The following is a 25453-nucleotide window of genomic DNA, read 5'->3' on the forward strand; positions in this document are numbered from 1 at the left end:
AAATATGATCATATTACAATACAGTTTTGACTCAGGTCTGTATTACATTTTTCTACATTTATCACCTACAAATACTATGTTGAGCAGATATACTAGAACTTAGTCCATTGCTAGACATGTCAATAGATTTCAGTTTTTCATATTATAAAATAACACTACATTAGTCATCTTTGTACCTTAGTCTTTGTTCACACCCTTAATTCTTAGGGTGAATTTGTATTTGTATTAAGAGTTAAAAGTGATTGACATTACTGAAACCTTTGATCTCTGTTATCAACTATGCTCTAATATCTCAGTTTACACATCCGGGAACTTTGCCGTTAGGGTATTTGAGTAGAAAGGAACAACTTTTTTTTTTTTTTTTTTTTTTTTTTGCTTCATAGATATTTGATGTAGATTTATTTTCTTCCTTTTCTCATGGGAAATTTTTCTTCATCAAACAAACAGCAGCAAATAAGTTGAGTCATTTACTTTTTGAACTTGTATTTATTATCATTGGTAGCTTTATCTTACATCTTGTTGGTGTAAGTAAAATAAGCCTTGTAAAATTTACATTTTAATCGTTGGCTGCATTGAAGTACATACTTCACATACATTCTTATGGTTATTACACTGTGTATTGGCAATCTTAAAATTTTGGCTTGAATGATGATCAAATTCTGGCACACAATACTGATATTGTTATCGATTGTATAGAATTTAAAAAGTTATGTTTTGAGTATTTAGTCCTTAATTTGTGGATTATAGCCTGTATTCGAGTGTGAATTCTCTCTTTCCTCTGCATTGTCTTCCTTTTGAAGAACTATTTCATACTTAAATTCTAATTTTAGGCAAACTTCAAAAATACTGAAAAAATACCAAATTTATCCAAATGAGTCTTAGCATTTAAAATTGTCCCCATAGAAGACTACATAAGCTGAATCCCTTACTATGCTAGTCATTGAGGTGAGCACTGCAGAGATACAGGGTGTTGCTCTGCAGAAAGAGTTAGCCTGTAACCAAGACTGAGAATTCAGGCTGAAATAACAGCTGTAAGAATATACATGGTGCAGTGGGTGTCATGGGAAGGGTGAGAGGTGGTCAGCCTCACAAACTTCTTTTTGCTATGCAGTTGATCTTTTGCTGGTTTTGTTTTTTTAAGTTTACCTTAAAAGTTCCTTCAAAGGTAAGCAGTCTTTGAGGTTTATTACCAGTTTCTTCTCCTTGATCCCTTCTATCTGTTCTGTTGGACACCTCTCTCCAATTTCTCACTCTGTATTTGAGCCAATAGTCTGAGGAGCTCTGTAGCTTGAGAGGGTGGCCTCTTGTGAGGCTGGAAGCCAGAAAAACGATTATAGGGAAGTATACCTTTTTTTTTTTTTTTTTTACAGCAGAAAAGAATAGCTTTATTAGAAGTGATAGTACACTTCCAGAAATGGAAGCAGGCCTAAGTGAGAGAAGCGTAGCTCAAAAGCTCAAGGGCTCAAGGGCCGGAAGTATACTTTTTAACCTAATTTATATACTTCCCACTTTCTGTAGTGCTATAAATAATTTGGTTGTGATAACCCTAATTCTTCTCTTTCTGAAGAAGAAGCAAGTTAGCTCCTCTGCGGCCCCCCTTCTCCATTTTGCCTTCCAACTTGGACCACTACTTTAATATGTGAAGTACTACATAAAGCACTGCAGACTCGGTTTATTTGAAAAGGAACGTATGGTGGTCCTATTGTACTTGAAAAATCCAGATTTTAGATTCTGGATTTCTGAGAAAATAATTTGGTTTACCTACCTGAAAATAATTTGTTTGGAATTTTTCATGAGTTTATTCTTCGAATGATGTAATTTTAGTCCTTGAAAGGAGGCTTAATTATTTTGGGGTACTGTTGAGCATTTTTGCTTTGTATATTTTAAAACAGAATCTGTCTTGGGGGAGAGGGAGGTAGATAGGGGTAAAAGGGCTCAAATATTTAGTGATAGAAGGAAATCTAACTGAGTGGTGAACACACAATGCAATATGCATATGACATGTTGAATTGTATGCTTAAAACTTATTTGATTTTATTAGTGACACCCCAATAATTATAATAAAAATAAGTAAATAAAACAATATCATACACAGATACTTAATTTTGTCTTGAATTACACATACTACAGAAACATGCACCCAAAAAAAACCCATTGCGCAATGGTTGACAGCCAACATTCATGTAACTCTAATGTAGATTAAGAAATAGAAAGTACATCTATTTTCATACCTTTAAATATTTGCTGTACTAAAACTGCTTTTACTTTCTATATACTCCGTATAGTATGATGTTCATAGGTGATCGGTTACAGCAATGTGTCATAATTCAAACTTTAGTTCTATCCTTTCTAATACATTTGATGTTTCATTGTGATAGTCTTGCCAAATTAGCTACTAAGACCTACCACAAACATTACATGAATAAAACAACTCCCTCACCTGCATAAGGAATATACTGTTATTTCTAAATGGCAATATTTTAACCTTCTTACCAAACATTTTTTTATATTCTAAACACTTTAATTCCTTCTTTACATATACAAAGTAAAGATACTTTATTCTTTGTATACATAAAGTATTCTATCCTCAAATAAAGCTAGTTTACATTTGTAATTTTGTAATAAAAATAATTCAAATCTGTTTTTAAAAACCCTACATTTACAACCATAACATGTATTCTACCTCAGAAGTTATTTATGTGCTGTTTTCTTCAGATACTTATGGCCATTGACCTTTTTTTCACATTATGTGGTCTTTTTTCCCTTTATTATTACACAGATAAGATATGAATATATTCTAAATTACTAAAGATTCCAGTAATGCAATGGTATACAGAACAAAATGTGAAAATTTCATTGTGTCCACCCCTCAGTGTTAACTTTTCAACTGACCATCTTTCCAATTCTCTCTCCATTTGTATCTATATATTTTTTTACATATACACCTATTATTTTGGTTGTAATATACTCTACACGTTTCATACTGTACGTTGTGTTCTGTGGCTTCCTTTTTTATTTACTATGAAATAAACTTAGGAGAAGGTAAATGCTTGCTTTTTTCCCTTTAATTGCCTATTTTAAGTACTGGTGTCCTTGGAACCTCCAAAGTTGATCACTGATTTGTGAGTTCATTAATTCTTTTTATATGTTTGTATTTGAATTTGTTGTAGCATTATTCTTTTTGGTGTTCAGATTGTCCAATCTTTGACCAGTGGGAACCCCTAACATGGGTTTCTAGGTCTTTCGACACTTCCGTTAGTCTTCGATAGTTCCTTACTTTCAGACAAAACAAAATAGTGCAGGCTTATGTGGCATAATTCCTGTCCCACCTGGAGTCCTTATTTTAGAGGAGAATAATATTTCAGGACTATAATCAGGTGATTCACAAATGGGAATTTGGAAATTGTAATATGTGAAAATTTACCAGCTTTGTAATTAAAACCCCGAACTAGAAATCTTTATCTTAGTTCAATACCATAGAGACCATGTATAAATTGCCAGCTGTTGTTATACAGTGGTCATGTAGCCTTAACATGTAGCACCACAATTGTGTCTATTCTTGTAAAATTCACTAACAGTGTCAAAAATCTTTGGTTTTAGAGCTCTCAGAGATCATTTAATAGTCCTTTCATTTAAAGAGGGAACAATGAGTTTTAGGAAAGTGGTGGTATTATAGAGGCAGAGTGTCCATTCCCTGGTCATGGCCCAGGTTTGTGGTTATTTTATTTTTCTAATAACAATTGTTGTTTTCTTGGTGGAAGGAACTTTAAGCCCCAGAGGGATATTATGAAAGAAAGGCATGGCTTTTCTGCACACCTGTGAGATTTTACACACAGCTGCAGATTTTGGCACACCAATTAGTTTCATTGCCTCAAATTTTTATTACATATTTTATTGTTCAGGTACATTTCCAAGAATTTTTTTCCCTTAAAAAATATTATGTGTATATAAATAACTGAGTTGTTTAATGCTATATACAGTAATTCTCACCTGCATTTTGAAATATTTTTTTGTTATAAATTGATAGTCCATTTGAATTAGGTGCATCTCTGTAGTATCTTGTCCTCCCCAGGTAGTAGCTTTTCATATACTTTGTGACATTTTTAAAAGAAAAAAAACCTTGTCTTCCCAGTCTGAAGAATCTTTCAGTCCGAAGGCACAGTGTTGTTCATTGTCTACTCACCTTGTCTTCACTTCAGTTTTTGGAATAGTTATGTTAGCTTAAAAATTCATCTCTCTAAAAAGCACCCTAGCAGTGCTGTTCCCAGCTCTTGGAAACTTCTGTGTGTCTCCCACAGCCCATGGTACCCTTTGGCAGGGAACAGACGTGGTCCACCTTCCTCTTCTTCAGATTTAAAGGTTCCAAGGCTTGGGTTTTATTTAATCAAATTAGTTTTGTATATTCATACACTCGAAAAATTACATTTATAAAATTGAATTTTACATTACATGTGAACATTTTAATGAAGGAAAAGCATAATTAGCTTATGTGAGTCTTGTTTTGAAAATTGATTGTAAATGTAAGGGTTTTGTATTAATTAGACTGATTTTGTTATCAAACGATGTATAAAATCACTCTGAACTTTAATTTCTACTGTGTAGGCCACTTTTTAATATATTCTATGCGAAAGTTTGGAGCGCAATCTATGTGTGGCTCAGGGAAATCTTCCTACTCATTATTTACCTTTTTCTTTATTGCAAGTTTCTAATGGAGTGTGAATGTGTTTTTTACTTCCAGGAGTCATTAGTTATCAAAAACTTAGCTTTCCAATTTTGAGGTGAGGGGTCGAGGGGGCTAGGAAAATTCCATTCGTTTTATTTTAGTATTTGGATATTTTTGAGAAAAATTAACTTGTGTTTTATGGAACATTTGTGCCCAAAGCTTCCTAGAGCTGACTGTGCGCAATCAAGATACTTATCAATTTTTTAAAAAGAACACATTTAAAGCAGTATTATTTTATGCTTAATGATTATATTGAGTTTTTGCTGTTTGTGAAGACTAGATTACCACATTAAAAGGGACTCTGTTTTTCAATATGAAACAGTCTGCCTTTTTCCAATAAACTTCCTGTCATACTTAGTCTGATTTCAGCAGCAGGCAGTTTCTCAGTTACTTTAAAACGACAAATTTTTATCAACATAATTTTCAAAGTGTTTAACAAAGTGCAAGGTCTTTTTGTTTTCTTTCACTTTTTAATAGGTAAGGTATTTCTGTGGTTTCAAATTCAAAAGATACACAGAAGGTCATTTTACCTTTGGTTCACAGTCACTCTGTTCCTTTCCTTGGAGGCAATATTTGGAATAATTCTTTTTCCAACATCAAATAAGAAAAAGTTCTAAATATTTTCATAAGTTCTACTTAGTAATTTCATTAATTTCTGTTTAATCAAATTTTACAGAAGTAAATGGCGACTGGCAAAGAGCTGATGCTGTCTGGAATAAAATGCAAGAAGAAAATATTATTCCTCGTGGAAAGACATTAAGATTATTAGCAGAAATCCTTAGAAACAATAATCAGGAGGTTCCGTTTGATGTACCTGAGGTAATTTGTTTTTATTTGTAAGCATAGCAGATTTTGTTGCCAGTATAACTTTAGGTCATAGACTAGCCCAGTTTTATACTGAACTGATCACTGTATTTACCAGTTTTTGTTTAACTGAATAATTTTTTTTTCAAGTTGTGGATTGAGGAAGAAAAACATTCCCTGAATTCTTCAGCTCCCTCACATGTAGAAACTAATATCGAGAAAGATCTATTGCGTGCCTGCCAGTGGAAGAAAAGCAGAGGTCAGTATGTACACTGGGGTCTTCTAATAGCCCAACAAATTAGAAGTGCTCTAGGATAAAGATGGAACTTAAATTGTATATATTAATTATTTTATTTTTTAAATTAACAGACAATTGGGAAAATTTAAATATTGACTGAAGAGTGGGTAATTAAGAAATTGCTCTCATTTTTATTCGATACTATAATGATATTATGATTTATGGAAAAATGTCCTTAAATTTTGGGATCTATAATGAAATATTAAGGGGTGAAAAAAAATCTGTGTTTCTATAATTTATTTTAAAATACTTAAAGAACCAAGATAAAGTAAATGGCAAAATATTAAAAGTAATTATTAGATATAGGTTATAGATCTGTGAAGGGGTTTATTATACTATTCTTTATATTTTCTGTACATTTGAAATTTTTTAAAATACCAAAATAGGTATACAGTTTATCAAAAATTATACTTTGAAAAATAGCATTACCATGAATTTTTTTGGGGGGAGGGCAAATATATATTTTGCTTTTATTCGAAGGAAAAAATGATTAGGGCATTAACCACCATATTAGTGTGTGTCGAAGTGATCAAGCAGTATAGTAGTCCCTCATGTATCTGTGGGGGATACGTTCCAAGACACCCACTGGATGCCTGAAACCACAGACAACATATATACGATGTTTTTTCCTATACATCCATAGCTTTAATAAAGTCTAATTTACAAATTAGGCACAATAAGAGATTGACAACAATAACTAATAATAACATAGAACAATCATAATAATATGCTGTAATAAAAGTTATGTGAATTTGACATCATTAAGTAAAATAAGGGTTATTTGGGCATAAGCACTGTAATACCATGACAGACGTCAATCTGATAACGCAAATGGCTACTAGGTGACTAATAAGTGGGTAGTATATACAACATGGGTACGCTGGACAAAAGGACGATTCACATCCTGAGCAGGACAGTGTGAGATTTCATCACACTATTCAGAACAGTGTGCAGTTTAAAATTTATTAATTGTTTATTTCTGGAATTTTCCATTTAATATTTTTGGACTGCAGGAAGCAAAACCTCAGATGAGGGGGATTACTGTATCTCAGGGTTGGAGGCAGAACATGAACCCTGTTCCTTGCTTTTCTTTCCTTTCTTTAGTGGTAAACTTTCCTGAAGGCATGCCTACCTTAGTTATGATAACGTGAAAAGGTTTCTGACCATCTTAAACCCTTGCCAATTGTATTCTAAATATTTTCACTAAGACTTTGTTGTACTCCCCCGAAATCATACATTACCATTGTTTCCTTTATTCTTGTTAATTTTTCTCCATAGAACAGTCCCATTACCTTTAAGTCCTTCAGTTTTTGTGTGGATTTTCAAGTAAGTTTTATGATAATTAAACCATTATGCAACAGATTTTTATTCATTTTTATACTGACAGTTTTTAGCTCTTTTCCGTAGAAAGGAATCAATTTAGAAACTTATTGAACCTCTTAATTTCTTGACTTAACTAGAAATTATGTGACACTGAGATAAAGCGTATGAAATAAGAATAAGGTAAGCTCTTATGCTTTCTCAGTCATGCAGAGTAACTTTTTATTCATTAGCCATTGCTGCATACTCAGTCTCTACATCCTTAAGTCTCACCATGTATCTGTTAAACCTAAATGTAAAATTAATTATCATTATCAATACTATTTAAATATTCTAGTGGAGTTTTGATTTGACTGAAATGATTAGTATATAGTTTCTGTTTAAAGAGTCTAAAACTCTTTCACATAATACTTTTTTTTAAATGGCTGTTTTAAGTAAAAACATTTAACTAATTAAATATAATGTATTTATTATAAATGTAGAGGTATATCTCTATTCTAATTTTAATATTTTAATAACAATTTAAATTTATCTAATTGGTTTCATCCTGTTAATTTTTTCAGAGCTTTTAGTTACTTTTGTGTATATCTCAGGATTTGAATCCTTAACAAAGTATGAACACTGTGGATAGTGAATGCTTACATTAACATTTTATCAAATTTCTGGTAGTTTAGTATACTTACAGGGATAGCGTGACTTTCACGCCAGACTCAAACCTGTGGTGAATGAGTTTGGTGCATTACAATTATTGCTTTTTTTTTAAGCTACTAGAAAATAAGAAACATAGTCATACCAATATCGTGTGAAGACTACAATTTTTAGAAAACAGCTATTAAGATTTTCTAGATTATTTGATTTTAAATATTCAAATTGTACTTATTTATTTTCATTCAGCACACTAAACTATTATATGTTGAGAAGTAGACAATAATTTCATTACATCATAACTTCTTAGCTTATGTACTGAATGATAGATTCTGTTCTTTTTAGTTAAGATACAAATATTAATGTCATACTTTTTCTCTCTTGTTTTCTGTGAATTTAGTTCAAAAAGATAACTAAGTTTTTGATGTCACTTCAGTTAATTGAAGGGCCAATGCAAACTTCCCTAACTTATAAATATAAGAAAAGTTTCTGCTTTTTCAGGAACCTCTCAAATTTTCTTCTGAGCATTAATAGCATGTTCATTCCTAGTTGTGTGTTCTGTATTTCCTTACAGTGAGCTTTATATCCACAGAAGGTCATACGTGATAGTTCAGTTATGCCCTATCTTTACTGTGATTTGTTTATACATACCAGAGAGTGGAGGATTGTAGTTTCAGTTGGATGTTTATAGCCAGGCAATTTTATTTCAGAAAAGTAAGTGACTGAAAAGTGTAGTTACTTCTCTTTTGGTAACATCTTTTCATTCACTGACAGTTATTGTGAACAAGTGAAATAAAACTGTTAATCAGTCAAACAAATGTTGCTTAGTTTACTTGTTAGATATCTGTATATTTGAAAATTGTATGTTTTTGTATAAGTCCTGTCGTAGCCAAATAATTTGATCTCCTAATTTTAGAATTATAGGCTATATTCACTTTAATGCTATTGTGTGGAAATGTTAACCATCGTAACCACCCACTTATAGATTAAAGATTGCTTTAAAATGAATCTTTTGCGCCCCTCAGTCTAAATTATACCTCTGGTTTATTTGGACTTTAACACACAACACACATTTTGCAATTTGTTTTGAAACTAGTGTAATTTTTTGACAAATTCAGAAGAGCTATTTCTCATTTTTATTTGGAGGAAAATAATTTACTGAGTTTAGAAAGCTAATATGAAAAATAATTTTTGAAGGAAGCTCTTTCAGGTACCATCCATTTGGATTAAGTAGTAGTTTCCAAATATATCACTTTGTATTTTAAAGATTAGAAGAGTGACAACATCTGCTTGCTCAGTCAATGTGTGTGTCTCTACAGAGTGGTATAGTGGATAAGTTTTAAAAGAAACAAATATGTGAGTTTAGGGTTTTGTTTTAGAGTTTTTTCCCTCTTTGCCATTCAGAATGATATAATCTTGTTTTTTGTTTTTGTTTTTGTTTTGCTTTTATCCCCACAGATGCATATGATACTTTCCTGAAAGCACAAAAGCAGAATGTTGTGTTTAACAGTGAAACATACAGCAGTCTTATTAAATTACTGTTGACGAAGGATAGCTTTCCACAAGCAATGCAAGTGAAAGATTTGTAAGTATTAGTCCATTTATTAAAGCTCTCACTTATCACTTATCATTAAGGAATTTTCTAATGATATGTTATTGTAGGAGCAGTTGCTTGAGTTTCCTCAACTACCTGTAAAAATCATATGACATGGTTTTTTAATTTTATAGAGTTTTTTAAGCTTTAAAATATATAACCTCTACTGCCCTGCATAGTGCAATACCTTTTATTTACCTTACATAATCTTGAAACTCATTTATGATGCCCATATACAGAAAAATAATTTTTATTATGTTTCTTGTTCAGCAGCTAGATATGTGTACCTTTCGTGGTGAGAGCAGCTTGATCTAATGAAGACATCAAAAACTTGGGCAAGGGTTTGAATCTTACTGAAAGCTCTATGACCTTGAGAAAATTATCCTCATCTTTGAGTCTTAATTTTTCTTTTACATAATGATAGTATTTACATGAAAGATTTATTCTAGGTATTGAAGAAGATAGAGTGAAGTAGAGAAAATATAGGTACTCAACACATTTTATATTCAACACTTTTTCTCCCTTCTGTTGTGTTTTTGTTTAATTTGGATTTTTAAAAAATCTGGTGGTGGTGGTGTTGGTGTCGGTGTCAGTGTCGGTGGTGGTAGTGGTTTTATCTCTGGCTACTTCCCTAGAGTAAAATACTTTGTCAGTCAGAACAAGAATAAAGTTTTCTTACCTAATATGTTAATTAACTAACGCTGTTATCTTATCCCCATGGATAAGTTGAGTTATTAATCAGAAAGGGCCCTAGAAAGAAGTAGATCAAGGTCACCTACTCTAGAACAGGGGTTCCCATCTCCCGAGCCACAGACTGGTTCTGGTCCGTGGCCTCTTAAGAACAGGAACCGGGCCACACAGCAGGATGTGAGCAGAGGGTGAGCGAGCGAAGCTTATCTGTATTTGGAGCCGCTCCCTAGCGCTAGCATCACCACCTCAGCTCCACCTCAGATTATCAGGCCTTAAATTCTCATAGAAGCATCAGTCCCTGGTGCCAAAGAGGTTGGGGACTGCTGCTCTAGGACATAGACCTGTCCTGTTGAGTCAGTAGCTTTATTTTCAATGGCAAAGATCAACCTTTTCATAGTATATTGTGAGTTCTGAAATAATCTCTCTGGGCTAATTTTTTGGCCTTCAAATTTTTTAAGTCTCAGCATTTTGGGGATATTACAATCCTGAGTAGAAAATGGATGTTTGCCATTCTTCCAATTTGCTGGAAAACCTGGTGTTAATACTAGTGTCACGTTAAAGTTAAGCACCATAGAGCCATATTTACTGTTGATATTTTAGTACAGTTTGAAAAATGTGTATGACTGTACCTGTCTGTGGAAATACATCTTCATATAGATACACATGTACAATAAATATGGATATATAAGTACAATATATATGTATACACATACCATATATATCTATGATCTTGAATCATTTGCGTGTTTTGATATAGGACAATCACATTAAGATTTCACATATTTAATGTATTCCGTGTCTCATTTCTTTTTAGTCAGTCACTAATTAAATAAATTACCTATCTTTAAAATACTTAGTGCATCCTGAATTAGTGACTTGGAAAATTTGACAGTGAACAGCATCCTCTCATCTGTAATCACTGAAGTCATCAAAGAGGTGTGGGTTTTTTCCTAAAATTACTTTCCTCAGGAAATTATCTAAATTCTCTCTTCCAACACTATGTAGCCATAATAATCAAAGGTGTTCTGAAGCAACAATGGTTTGGGAGTAAGAGGAGACAGGAAAATGAAGCATTTTGTGTTGAGAATTGGGTATGATTAAGTGAGAGGATAGAAGCAAAGAAGGAAAACTTTTTAAAAAACCTTTAATCTCGAGGCTGGTCCCAAAGACCTCTGAAATACTTCCCTAAATTACAGACTATAATTTTTTTAAATTTTAATTGGGTTTGTTCTAGAAAGGTGAGCCTCACATTCCTGTAGAATAAAAAGATTCCCCACAGCTTCCTCCAAAGGTTTTGTTTGAGCTGATCTGCTATGGGGTCCAGGAATCTGCATTTTACTGAACACCCAGGTGATTCAAGAATTGTATGCCTTAAACATTTTGATGGCATACCCTTACTAATTGTACTGACGAATTGTACTAATGTCTCACTTGTAAATATATTATAAAATGCTCAAAAAATAAATATTTTTCAGAGGATAAGATTTAAAAGTAGAGTTTTAAACTTTTTTTTTTTTTTTTGCCTCACCCGAAAGCATTTACACAGTGTGCTTCCATTGAAGACCACTCATCTAGAGTAGTGTTTCAAACTGTAGTTGTAACCCGTTAGTGGGTCATAGAATCTATTTCGTGGGACAGAATCAACTTTTTAAAAAATGAAATAGAATGGGCAATATCAAAACATGTTATGTAGTAAAGATATTATTTTGTGAAAGTTTTATTTCAGTTATATGTGCATCTCTGCACTGGTATGTAACATAAAACATCTTTCTTACTATGTTTGTGAATCTTGACCAAACAAGTACAAACTGCTGACCAAGAAGATAGCCCTTCTATTTTACCTCATGTCCACAGCCTATAAAATGTATGTTTATCTTTTTCCCTTCCTCTCTAGATCACCATGAAGCCTTTCTGTTCTCTTGAAGGCACTGTTATCTCAGCTTTGTTATCCTTCCAGGAGTGTTACGTAGCCGTTTTCCCCATGTAGCTGTGTGGGCCCAAGAGAATCCAAGATAGAAAGTCTTAGAATGTCCAGAAGCACCTAACCTGGGGATTGGATGCATGTCTTTTCCATTAAACCAATAAAATGTTATATCCGACTATGAAGAATTGTATCTTGGGTTAGATCTGCAGTGAATACTTTTGAAAATAACTCTTGAATTCAGAAGACTAGATTGTAGTTCCAGTTTTCCAGCTAATTAACTATATACCAGAATAATGTCATGTGACTTCTCTGGATTCATTTCCTGGTTCATTGCCAACATGAGTCCATGTTATCTCTCCCACTTCCAGATCTGTATCCATGATCAGAGTAGAAAAGAATTGTTGCTTTGTTTTATAGGCATCTTTATTATAATATAGTGTAACCAAATGAGCCACTGTAGCAAGAAGCAGTGCTTCCTGCTGTGATCCTGGTGCTATTGCTCTTGGTCTGAGAATAGCTGTCTGTTCTATAATTACCTGCACGATGCCACTTGTTCAGTCTTTAGAGCTATGATTTTTCCTAGGAACTAAAAGGTACAGTCTTCGTTTTTGCTACACCTTTGCTGTCTCTAATGTTTTGCAGATTCACTTGATCTCTGACGAGATTACTTCAATTTTATTAACAGGGCCATTTAACCTACCCAACAAGGAATGGAACCTCAAAAGTAACAGTAACAGCTGCCTTTAAAAAAATTTTAAAGAAACCAACTCTCTTCCATTTTTAGTTAGAATTACATTTCTTCATGTTTCAAAATAAAAATTTAGGTACAATGAAATTCTTTCAAGGGAGAGGAACTGCTTATTCAAAGATCAGTAAGGGATATACATTATTATTTTAAATCTCTGATAACACTAAACTGTATTAGGAAATTTGAGAATCACACAGCAGCAGCTCCGCTTTATCTTTTGAGAATAGTAGCACTTTGTTTTCTTTTGTCCCTACCAGCTTTTATTTCATTCTATCTAGGAAATAATGCACAATCAACCACTGATGGTTTTTACTGGATTGGCCAGTTTTTGTTATCCAAAGTAAGATAAATTATAATCACCAGCTACTATCCTCTGTGCGTGTTATGTAAGTATAATCCACAGACCAGTCATTGCTGTGAAATCTCTAATGTGAAACTCTCCCTGTGATACTGTCATCTTCGGTTAAGACAGATTAATTTTTGCAGTTGATCGTAAATTAAAAGACTGATATCCATTATCAGTAGTTTTTTTCCTTTATTTGGCAGTTCTAAAAATGAAAAGAAAATGTCTAGAATTCTGTGTTGTTCAGTCCAATAGCCATATATGCTTATTTAAATTTAAATTTATTAAATTAAATAGAAATAAAATTTCCATTCCTGTGTCGCATATAGCCACAGTGGCTGCCTTGTTAGACAACATGGATAAAAAAAATTCCCATCATCACAGGAAGTTTGATTTGACAGCCCTGGAAAAGATATTTTTTCAAAAGGAAGGATCAGAATCATGCGTCAGAAGTAAACTACTTTTATCATATTGAATGAATGAATCTAGCACAAAAATCTCTATTAGAAACTTTTTCTAGTTTTTCTCCTTTTGCCAGTTTGGCGTATACTTTGAATGTAATTGATCAGTTTCTATATAATATATAGAAAATATATATATTCAGTACATAATAGAGCTGGAGAGACTTCTTTCTGTTTTACTTTCATATTTGTATGGAATAGGCAGCTTGTTGAGATACGAAAGAAAATGTTCTGTTTTGAGGTTTCAGAAAGGTTTTGTGATTCACACTTGATGCCACTTAAAAGAAATTTTGTTACCTCATGGTTTTAATAAATTTTAGGTAATATTTTCAGATAAATATGGTATAATACATGTAATATTGGACATAAAAAGTGAGCTTAATTTTAATAGTGTTTACTGTTTATTTAATCATGCTAAAGACTGAGAAAGCAAATCCTTTATTTTATGCAGTTTATAGTCTCATGCACGAGTTGTTGACTTAAGAGCTTTGACAGATGGGACAAAGGAAAAAAGTCAAACTGAGCAATGGGTGTTTTGGTGGGATTAAGGGGATAGGTGGGGGATAAGAAAATTCTGTTGGGGGGGCGGGCAGGGAAATGCAAGGGTGAACCTCAGAAGCTGGAAGTGACTGAGAGGATGGGCGCATCACCATGTCTTTGGAGGATTTTCCTGGGATTGATGAGAATAATTTAGCAGTGACCCTGCTGTTCTTGAAATCTGCCCAGCTTAGATGTTCATGTAGTCAGGCCGAGGTTGTTGGCAGCAAGATCATCCCTGAGCTTGATTAAGGCAAATGGCAGCAATTGCTTTTGCTTCTTTTGACCTGTGGAGATTTCCTAATCGGGAGATGAACCCCAGGGGCATTAAGGATGCTGAAATTTCATCACAGGAGATGTGCAAACAGTGTAGCAAACAAATTATCTCTGGCTAAGGTGTTTTGTTTTGTTTTTAATCATGTAGGTTTTGGTCATAAGTAAAGCAATTTTTTGCTCCTGAGTTTTAAAAAGGTGCGTTTTTTTGGGCGGGGGCGAGGAATGTTTTAGATTTAAGGGCAGGACAAGATTGTTGTGTGAAATTTTAATTTAATGTAACAATGGTTTTAGTTCTGCAGCATGTTCACCTTTAAAAACTGTATGTATCTAGATGACAGAAATTTGAAAATTAATCAACCAAATGATATGGTGTTAGTAATATGCTTTAGTTTATATTTAAAATATGCAGTGCTGAAAATAAATGTTCATTTTTGTTGCCGAAAGAATAGTTTTACATTTTATAATTATGGTGAATGTAGAAAAAAGAGGAAAAAGTATCCAGCTTAGGATACAGCAGAACAATGCAGGGCATGCAGTTATTTTAGTCATCTAATATGTCAGCATTCAAGAATCTGAACCGATTGTTTAAAAAAAATCTTGTACTTTGTTTCTTTTGTTGCTCATTTCCAACTTTGTCATCTGTCAGAATGCAAAAAAAAATTATCCTTCTATAACCATTGACAGGATAACACAAAAGCTGTCTCCAGGTCGATATTTTGCAGCAATATTTTTAACATACGAACAGTAGTTTTTATAATTTCACCTTGGTGCTCAACCATTTATTATCGTATCAGAAGCATGTCAGTAATTCCTTTCTAAATGTCTGCTTCTTTTAGCGCTGAGACCCACATCAAGGGCTTCACACTGAACGATGCTGCCAACAGCCTCCTCATCATAACGCAAGTTAGGCGGGATTATTTGAAAGGTATGTCACAATGCTTGACCTTTACGTCACATTAATGCCTCTGCAGATTTTTCTTGTAACGCCCTTCGAATACTTGGATAAAGGAGTCCATTTAGCAAATTACCTGCTTATCAAGAGCCTTTTGTGGTAGCTGAGAGACGTAAATTACTGTACATGCATTTATAATACAGCTTGAATATGAATGTACTTGTCATTTGACCACTTAGTCCAGTTTCCATTCCATTTAACACAAGATGGGTTTTCTTAAGATGAATCACAGCTCTTCAGACATGCAAAATTTGTGTTCCAGAATGAGAGAAAGTACAGGCTTTCAAGTGCGTTAAAATTCACAGTACAAGGCATTTTGCTTTGGAAATTAACATACTTTAGAGCATCTGAAACAATTCCCAGCAGTTGTTTCTTGCATATTGTGTTGGTTGTGTATGAGATAGCAAATGAGTTAAATTGAGTGTTAAATGTACAGATTTGTGCACCAAATGATTATAATATTGATTTTTAAGACTTAATCTAATACTTTTTTTAATAGTTTGTAATACCAACAGCAATAAAATATGGTGTTTGTTTGGAGTTTGGAATTTGAAGTTTTTAAATTAAGAGGATACCACCAGAAAGATGTGGAGATGACTTTTGGGAGGACTGAAATGGGGGCCATTTGTTTGGTGGAGGCTGTTCATGGGTTTGCAGAGGGATGGGTTTGGATCTGACAGTCTTATGAATGAGCTCCCGAGGGGGAAAATGTTGAATCTCTTAAATTTAGGTAAGCACCTTTTCATGTTTAGTTTTTGAATTTGAATTTTAGTACAGTAACACCACACTTTTGCCAGTACAACAAAACCCACTTAGGAAATCTTTAAGGAAGATTGAAAAAGCTCTTTAACTTTTAAATATGTTATCATATGTCTTCCTCAGTCTGTAATAATGGTGTTATTCCTTACTTGCATGTTTATAAAATAATTTCACATCCCTCAGAGAAAATTGCTGTCTGATTATGCAGCTTTAACGTTGCTTGTAATACCTAAATGTACTGGTCTTTAGATGTCTTCCTAATTGATTAGGACGGCGTATATAAGTGATGATTTCTCCATTGCAAAATTTTCACCTTAGCATTCCACAGGCAGGGCCAGCCTGTATAGACAGTTTGGTTTTTTTTGGACAGCCTTAAGTCATACTTGAGTGATGTAAGGCTTGTTATTAAAACTTTAAAAGCTTTCATTTTATTTTTAATAAAAAAAAGGCTTTCTGTCAAATCGATATTTTATGTAGAAATGATAAACAATTTTAAAACATAGAAAAATCAAACTTGTTCCACATATAAATAAGCTCATTCATAAATAGCTTATATATCTTAATTTCAAGGGGTTGATTTTTGAGCTGAATCTGAATTCAATTTGTTTCACTTGATTATTGCCCTTTATTTATGTTAGGTACGCTGTGGAAACTACAAGAAACTTTATGATTAATTTTCACATCTGTTCTCAGCTATTCATTTTAACTGGAGGTTGGCTGAGAGCAGGAACGATGAGCCCACTGTTCCCCCACTACCACCTCCATCCCTACATGCCACCTCCGATGCCTCTCCACAGGCTGACCTAGAATAAAGTGATCATCGGCACGAATGAGAATGGTTTTGGCACTATCCACATCTCCTTACTTTGCTCCATGGCTGACTAGAGCTCCCAAGTTTTAAGTCCCCTTCTCCAGGTTTCTTTTTCTCAATCCCATCTAATGCAGGAAGAAAAATAAAGCCAATTCAATTTTAATCTAATTTTATAAGCTAATACTGTTCTGGAATATTAATAGCTGATACATGGCACCTTTGCAGTATAATCAGTATTACTAGTAAATTAGGTGACTATGAAAAGGACACAGGATGGGCGGGTATGGATGCTTACTGTTTTTGATGTCTCTTAAATCATAAACTATACAGAAGGTAGGTCCTTTTTGGGAATATGATTTAGGTTCCAAGGTTCCACGCTTCCTTTGGATAGACATAATATAATCTATTCTTTACCTTCCACTCTCTCATTCACACACATGCACCCATAGAAGCAGACTCTGGGGTGGTTAGATTCTTGGGTTAGTGTCTAGCATGACCTTGGGTAAATTATTTAAACTCTGTACCTCCATTCTTTGCCTGTAAAATTGGTACTACTTCAGAAGGGTAGTTGTGAGTATAGTTGCTTATTACTGTGCCTGGCATGACATATATGTTCAACAAATATAGTAAAAGCTCAATAAATGCTAGTTACTATCATCACCATCATTATTTTATTTGTTGTTTTTTTGATCCACTAGTGAAAAGATCCTCCCTAGCTGACATTATTCTTGATTATAAAAATTTTCTTGGGTATTTTACATGATTTCAAGGAATTAAATATGAAAATGTTTATATTATTTCTGACATCCCAGCATTACATTTATAGCAAAAAATGTTTTGTGTTTTCTTGAACATCTGTTATTCACAGGATAAACATTTCCTTGCATTTTACCAAAAAGAAAAAAATCAGTGGACACTTAAAAATGGTGTTTGTTTTTTACTTAGTAATGAATATCCTTTCTGGCACTGTCAGCCACTTCTCCACTTGTTAATTACTTCTACCAGAATAGAAAGTTGATTGTACAGTACACAGTGCCTACTTAACAGTGATCGTTGCAGCACTTCATGTAAACCCGCACTTACTGGCGGCCTGATATTTTGTGTTACTGTGAATTTCCCCGAACCTTTTTCATTTCAGCAGTTAGTAATAGTCATGGAAGAACCAGCAACAAATAAAAAATAATAGCCCCATTCATCTAAAGAGATACATTTCCAAATAAAGTTTTACTTTGTTAAAAAAAGAATATTCTGAAGTTGATTATCTGTGTATGACCACCAGTTGAGATTTTATCAAGCTTATTTTCTATAGATTATATTATTAAAATTATATTAATAACATTTTGTTTTTTATGTTACTATGTATTTAAAATTTTATTGAATATGCCTTTTAAACTACCTATTTTCTCTGTTTCCTATTTGAGATTCACTGGTTTAGATTGTAGATTTGGAGTAATTATAAATTGTTTATTCCATAATAAACACCGAATTCATTATGTCTTTTAATAGACTGTTTAATTATTACCCTTTTCCCATTCTTCTGTAAAAGATAGGCTGTTCTTATTTAATAGAAAGCTGCTTTGAGAGTCTTAGTTTTGTCTAGGTTACATAGCTTTAATTGCTATAAACCCATGAAGTTTTCTTTGGTAGTGGTAGTGGTGATTGTTATGCTAAGTATTACATTTTCCCTCCAGTCTACCACTTTATTTAATATAATGATTTTGCTACACTCGTACATGAGTCAGTAAATGAAAAGGATATTCCATATTTATCCATAATCAGGTACTTGTAAGTATGATGCTTAAAAAACAAACAAACCCCCCAAAAACAACAACAAAAAAACTCCTACGGCTGTATCCATGGGAATCTAATGAGCTTTATTTTCTTTGAAAAATGAGTGCAAGAAGATAGCTACAAGGTATTTAATTACATAAAAGTTGAAAGTTCCATTTCGGCTGCTCCTTTGTGATCGATGTTATTTGGACTAGAAAAAGACATACTTTTCATGAAAGAATCTTTGGAAATTAGAAGATTTTGAAATATCATCTTTGAGTGTAATAAAATCTGGGATAGTATGAATGTGGGTAAAAATCACATATTTTTGGCAACTCTTCCATTTTTAAAATTCTTATTTATATTTCTTGAACTTGTCAACTTCTTTGAAATTAATCACTAAATGTTATCCCTGAATGGTATCCACATCCTGTGATTTTTGTATTTTTTGTATTTTCCCTGTGATAGAAGAAATTTCTCTGGTCTCTGATATCTTAACATTTGTATTTGTATTCGTATTTTCCCTGTGATAGAAGAAATTTCTCTGGTCTCTGATATCTTATATTCAAATAAATTATTTTTTTTTTAGGTTTCTTATAAAGTATTAATATTTCCTGTAATCTAGAATAAATTATTCATAGCTTTTTGTGTATAGCCATTTGGAGCTCATATTTAAAAGCTGGTTTTCAAAATGCATTAAAGTCAGTACAGTTCATAGAAGAGAAACTGTCTCCTGCTCTTCTGTTGTAGAGGCTCTAACAACGCTAAAAACGGCCTTGGATCTGAAGCAGACGCCTTCTAGGGTAGCAGTGACCCGCCTGATTCAGGCATGTGCCTTGAAGGGTGATACAGAAAGCATACATGCGATTCAGAAGATGGTAAATGGACTCAAAGATTCAATTGGACTTTCACATATGGTTTTCATCAATAACATTGCTTTGGCACAAATAAAGAAGTGAGTATTTTCTAGCCTTTTCCTCCATTGAATACTGGAAGGAGCGTTATCTCAAATACCACTTCAAAATATTTTTTAAAACTATTAGAAACCACATCGACTGCAGAGGAAATCAAGATGCCAGTTGTTGATTATTCCCTAACTATGAGGAAATAATTTATTATATGTTACAAAATGTGTTTTAGCTTTAAAATAAATTTTAGAATAAAGAACATTTATCAAATTTTTCCAATGTGTAGATTTTGCTCTGTGGTAGATTTCCCCTCTCATTCATACACACCAGGCCCTTGTAACACTATTAACAAGTGAAAAATGAGTTCATTGGTTGTCAGCAACACCTGAGGGTAACATTCCACTAGAAGAGAAAAGAGGGGGCTCAGCAAGCATGTTAAAAATGTTTCCATTTTCTTCTCCTCCTACCTGTCCACCCCTGTCAACACATACCCAGAAAAAGGGAGGAATTTAGGGATGATTCTCTTACCACCTTCTGTAGATTCCTTGTTGAGAATCATCACTGTAGAAGTAAATAAGAACTTGATTTCTATTAACCTCCCAAGCAAAATATTTTGTTCAAATTAAAGATTCCTGGGAATAATTATGGACTTGACCGTCTTCGTGCCTTTAGAAAAAATGTTCTTTAGTAGTTACTCTTACATATGTTTAATACGTTGTGATATTAAAATGTAATATTTGTTTTGTCGGGGTTTGTTTGTTTATTTCTATTTCTTTGGGCAGAGAAGTAGTGTTTCGTTTTCCCTTTTAAAACTATATCCCTAAATAGAACTTTAAACTTTCCCTTTAATAAGAAAATGTGATTAAGTTGGAAGATCCAAGGAGATTATCCAAGTAAGATCTGGATGAATTTTAAAATGTTAACATATAAACACAGTTTTATATAATGTGGAGAATATGTTTTTATTCAGTAGTAAATAATTTTCTAATTAAAACTCATAAGAAAAATTTATTGTAATGGGGGCATTAATTTTAAGTTAGAGAATTCTTATGTTTTAGGCAATACTTCTAACATAAAATTGATTGTTTGGATTTGGAGTGCCATAACTATAAAGTAACAGCTAAAGAGCACCTTAACCAAAAAGTCATAATTTTCATTATAGATTGTTACGGCCATGTAATTGATTTTTTTAATGTAAAATGTGAAGATACTTTTTTTAAAAAAAGAATTTTAGTATGAATTGAGTATTTTTCAAATGTTCTATAATACCTGACAAAAACATTGTTGTGACTGTAGATTGAGAGACGTGAAATTACACCTTTTAAAGACATCATCAAAATCCTTAAGAATCCTGAGATGGTATATATCATCTTTACTTCATGCAGTAGTGACTAGTTTTAGATTTTAAAGCCAAAGTTATAACACTTAAACAAGTTTTCATTTTATGTCCAAAGAGTTTCAAAATCAAATATTTAAGATAAAGTATTTTCTTATCATTGTCAATGCTTCTATATATAGTTGTTTGATCTTGTCTCTAGAGCAGTGTTTTCAAACAAGCAACTACTTTATTTATTGTAGCATAAACCACCTACTGATTGCTTTTGCTACCTACATGTGATTGGGTTCAACTTGCATAATATTTTTTATCTGGTTAATTGTAAATTATTTCCTTTTTTTCCTAAAGCATTTTGTGTGTATAAATCCCAAAGTAAGTTCTCATACTAAAACTGCCTGTAACATTACCAGAGCAGAAATTTCTTTATTTTACTTTCTTTTACAGCAATAACATAGATGTTGCAATAGAAAACATTGAAAATATGCTTACTTCAGGGAATCAAACTGTGGAACCCCAGTACTTTGGCTTGGCATACTTATTCAGAAAAGTAATAGAAGAGCAGTTGGAACCAGCACTTGAAAAGAGTAAGTTGACTGTTCTTGATAACACACACACACACACACACACACACACACACACACACACAAACACATTTTTTCTATAGAGAGACTGGACCAAATTTCTTTAGCAGATGAGTTATACTACTGTTTAAATGAAAGATTTTTCTTACCTGTCATTTTTTTTCAGTAAGCATCATGGCAGAGAGATTGGCCAATCAGTTTGCAGTTTACAAACCTGTCACTGACCTTTTCCTTCAGCTTCTGGATTCAGGCAAGGTGGATGATGCCAGAGCTCTCCTACAGGTAATGACCCACCACAGATGGAACAGTGGGGCTGGTGGCTTGTGAGAAGTAAATTGAGAAATGACCAGGTGTGTGGTAGAACACTGGAAGTGAAGTGTGGTGCTGCTAGCACATTTAAATTCCTTGCAAACCAAGGTTGCATGACAAGGACTATATCGTAAGTTGTAGGTTCCTCATTTTAAAGATGCCAAATCAGACAGAAATATCCTTAGATTTTAGCGGGTGAGGAGGGTGCAGGAAGATTTGTTTTGCTGAGACTTAAAAGGCAAATGTTTCTGTGCAGATAGGTAACGCAAAACAATTCCTTTGATTTCCTACTTTAATTTCTCTAATGCTCTAAATACTGTGCATCACCATGGCAACACAGTTTGCAAACAAAAAGTAGGAAATGTTTGCTTTTCAAGTACAGCTTCTCCCTTGAATACTCAAACACTCTCAGTGCCTTATTCAAGGTTTATTAAGAGTTGAATTTGCTTTCTATTCACTTGTGTGTCACAGACACATTAAATGACAAATGCAGGTCTCTGTGGCCCGCACTCTCAGTTAAATTAGCAATCTTCAGGGAAGGAGACAACTGCATTCATGCCATTTTAACAGCACTAAATATAAAGCTGCTCCAAGTGCCGAACGGTGGGTGATCGGAGCTGCCACTGGCAATGTACACAAACAGGCACCACTGGGGAGCCCCTTCCCAGCAGGTGGCAGTCAAATAGTCACCGTGATCCTGCCAACGGCTGTGTTTGTGTAGACTCCCTGTGTCAAATTGAGACCCGGGACCAATTTCTGGTAGTAAATAGTATTCTATTCACTTACATTTTTCCGAATAGTAGATAGGGATGGTAAAACTGTACCCATTTGTTCGAGCTCTAGTTTTGATCCCTAAATTTCATCTAGTTTAACAGTAGGATTAAAGCCATTTTTAAAAGTAGTGCCTGAGAGATAGCTCTGTATAAATGGTTTTGTAAGAAGTATAAATTGTCATTGCCTCTAAGACTTTTTTACTTTTGTTTAAGAGTGGAGAGAAATTCCGGTTAATTGGGAATTTTTTTGTTTGGTTTAGGTTGCTTACTTTTTTTTTTTTTTCCCCATGGAAAAGGCAATTTATGATAGATAGAAATGTCAGGAATTTTTTTCATTGTTTTATCTTGCTGCCTTTAGTGTTACAGGTTCTATCTTGAAAGAAAGAAACTCTAATGCTTTATCTTTGTGTGTACATACCTAAATAGGGAAACGCCCATAACTATTTACACAGATGGTAGTGTTCGTCGGATTTTAATACATTATTTTGATAGTTCTTTAGAAAGTGGTACTTGGTATTTCATCTACCAGCTTGTTCTGAGCTGGAATATTTCAAGGCTCTTAGAGAGCAAGACTGACAGCAGCCTGCAGTGGGAGACCACAGGGCTGCTGCCCTCAGAGCTGCATTTACCCACAACGGCCTGTCTAGGGGCTCCTTGATGTCAGCCGTGTTGATGCAACAGCAGCAGTCTTTTCGTTTTCATCCCTTCAACAGACTGAGGTTTCATATGATAAACCCTTTACCCATCCTTTACCTGCTTGTCAAACAGTAAAAGATTATTCTTGCTGTGGGGAAGAATACTTTATTCACAGATGTCGAAAATATCAGTTTATAATGTAAATGTTCTGTGTGTCCCCAGAAGTTCTTTTTATACTATTCGTTTTAGTATTGACAATGTTTTAAAGCTTTGAAAGAGGAATGTGCTTTTAGAAACTTAAGAGAATGACATCTATGAAGAGTGTAAACTAAAATATTGTCTTGCCATATTTGATTTTACTATAGCATCTAAGATTGGATAGACACTTGATTTATCTGGTCTGTCATATAAACTTTTTTTTTTGAGTTTAACTTTTGTCTCTTTCTCAAGCACTGGCTGTCTGTTGCAATGAAAGCCTTTTATAAAATAGAGAGATTGAAATCAGTCCTTTTGTATGCATAAGTGTAGGTAATTATACTTTAAAGAGAACTTGCTTTGTACATTTTAATTTTTATAAAGAAACGAGCAGTTATCTCCCTGACACCTTATTAAATGTATAATTAACCTTATGATCCCTAGCTCACTTGTGAATGCTTGGCAGTATAATTGGAGAGGAATAGTGTTTCTTTTTTTCCTCTTTCTTCGCAGTCCTAAACCTTATTCTGTGGTTGTTGAAGCATTAGTTTAATTTTTCCCTTGTCTTTTAAAACAAACTTTATACTTGCAATGCCAGGGACAACATTCACAAAAGCTGGCATAGCTTGAGCTTATTTTCTTTTTTCTTGCCTTAAAAAAAATTGGTCAACTATTAGGCCTTCCTGTTGATAATGATACATTACTGTATTATTGTGAACTTTCTTAATTGGAAATATTCACCTTGGTCTGCTTGTTTATCAAAAACCTTCACTTACTGAATAATGTTTCAATTTTTAGAGATGTGGTGCAATTGCTGAACAAACCCCAATTTTCTTGGTGTTCTGTATTAGGAGTTCTCGGAGACCAGGAAAGGTACTGTGCTTTACTTGCTGACAAATCAATGATGCTATAAGCCAATCTTGTTCAAAGGTGTGAATCTCACATAAGAGCTTGTTGGTTCAGGACTAGATCTAAAAACACTATGAAGATCTTGTCTATACTTGTTTACATTTTAAATGTTTACATTTTAAGTCAGTTCTGGCTCCTTAGTTGTACTGGAAATGCAATACAGGTTCATGCAGTGGATTCTCCATGCGTGTAGTTGTGCATTAAGAGCCTCAAGAAAGGGCCTGGAGAAATGGAGGATAAAAACCGTGTAGCTTAGGTCACTTGGTACATTTAACAGTGCAGAAGCACTGCTCCCATCAGGTGACTATTTTGACCATTAATCACGTATATAAACCATCAGGTAGGTTATCCATTTGGCTTTAAAACTGGTATGTGCTAGAAATTAATGTTCTCGGTTTGTACAGTTACCTTACACTAAAAGATGCATGTGTGTGGTGTGTAAGACAGAACCAAGTCCAATTTTTGATGTTAAAAAAAGAATACAAGCAAATTTCTTTAAAAAAAAAAAAAAAAGAAACTATTAAGACCTGATTTTAACTGTTGAGCACCAGAAACCCCATTATTAGTTTATTTGGGAGCATTATGAAGTTTCAGAGTGCCAGTTGTTAATGTTTGTTTTATTGTGAAACATTTAGATTGTTTCCAGTCTGGGAGGTCTAAGTTTTCCTTAATTTCTATATACTTTCCACACACATACACACACTTTTTACACACATTTTTTAAAAAATGTTAACCTAATTGCATATTTTAGCTCTGGCTCATGTATTTATAACAACTTTTTGACAATATTTAGTTGCTCTTTTTTTTTTTTTTTTCCCTTTCAAAGAGACTATTTTTAAAAATAGCAATTAAAAAGTATAAGGAATCTAAAAAGCACTTGTCACTTCACATGTGGGGCTGTGCCAAGTACTTCCTTGCCTTGCTTGGAAGATGAGACAGGAAATATACAGTAACGTGTCTGCTTGGAACATCCCTCCCAGGAGACTTGAAATTAATAGGAAGTCCTTGGAAGATGCAGGTCCAGGTATAGATTGATGGAATAAATGCGCTTAAAAGTGAGTTAGGATTTTTAAAAAATTTCTGTTACAGGGTCTACCTGTTTAACAGTAGAATAATTAAACCTGATTTAGCTTCTTATGGTGAAATGGGAA

The 25453-nt window shown here is 33.6% G+C and overlaps 1 protein-coding gene across 2 annotated transcripts in view; it reads left to right on the forward strand.

Moving 5' to 3' along the window:
- The window catches only part of LRPPRC (leucine rich pentatricopeptide repeat containing), a 90993-nt gene that overhangs the window by 60109 nt on the left and 5431 nt on the right, over positions 1-25453 (forward strand). For both annotated transcript variants that reach the window (XM_011361343.2, XM_023531294.1), the window contains exons 28-35: positions 5400-5542; positions 5678-5786; positions 9249-9375; positions 15200-15288; positions 19406-19610; positions 21344-21483; positions 21647-21762; positions 24192-24266. In XM_011361343.2, coding sequence (XP_011359645.1) covers positions 5400-5542; positions 5678-5786; positions 9249-9375; positions 15200-15288; positions 19406-19610; positions 21344-21483; positions 21647-21762; positions 24192-24266 — 1004 coding nt within the window. The remainder of the gene's footprint in view (positions 1-5399; positions 5543-5677; positions 5787-9248; positions 9376-15199; positions 15289-19405; positions 19611-21343; positions 21484-21646; positions 21763-24191; positions 24267-25453) is intronic.

Source organism: Pteropus vampyrus, unplaced genomic scaffold, assembly GCF_000151845.1.
Source record: "Pteropus vampyrus isolate Shadow unplaced genomic scaffold, Pvam_2.0 Scaffold66, whole genome shotgun sequence".
In the NCBI taxonomy this organism is placed as follows: domain Eukaryota; kingdom Metazoa; phylum Chordata; class Mammalia; order Chiroptera; family Pteropodidae; genus Pteropus; species Pteropus vampyrus.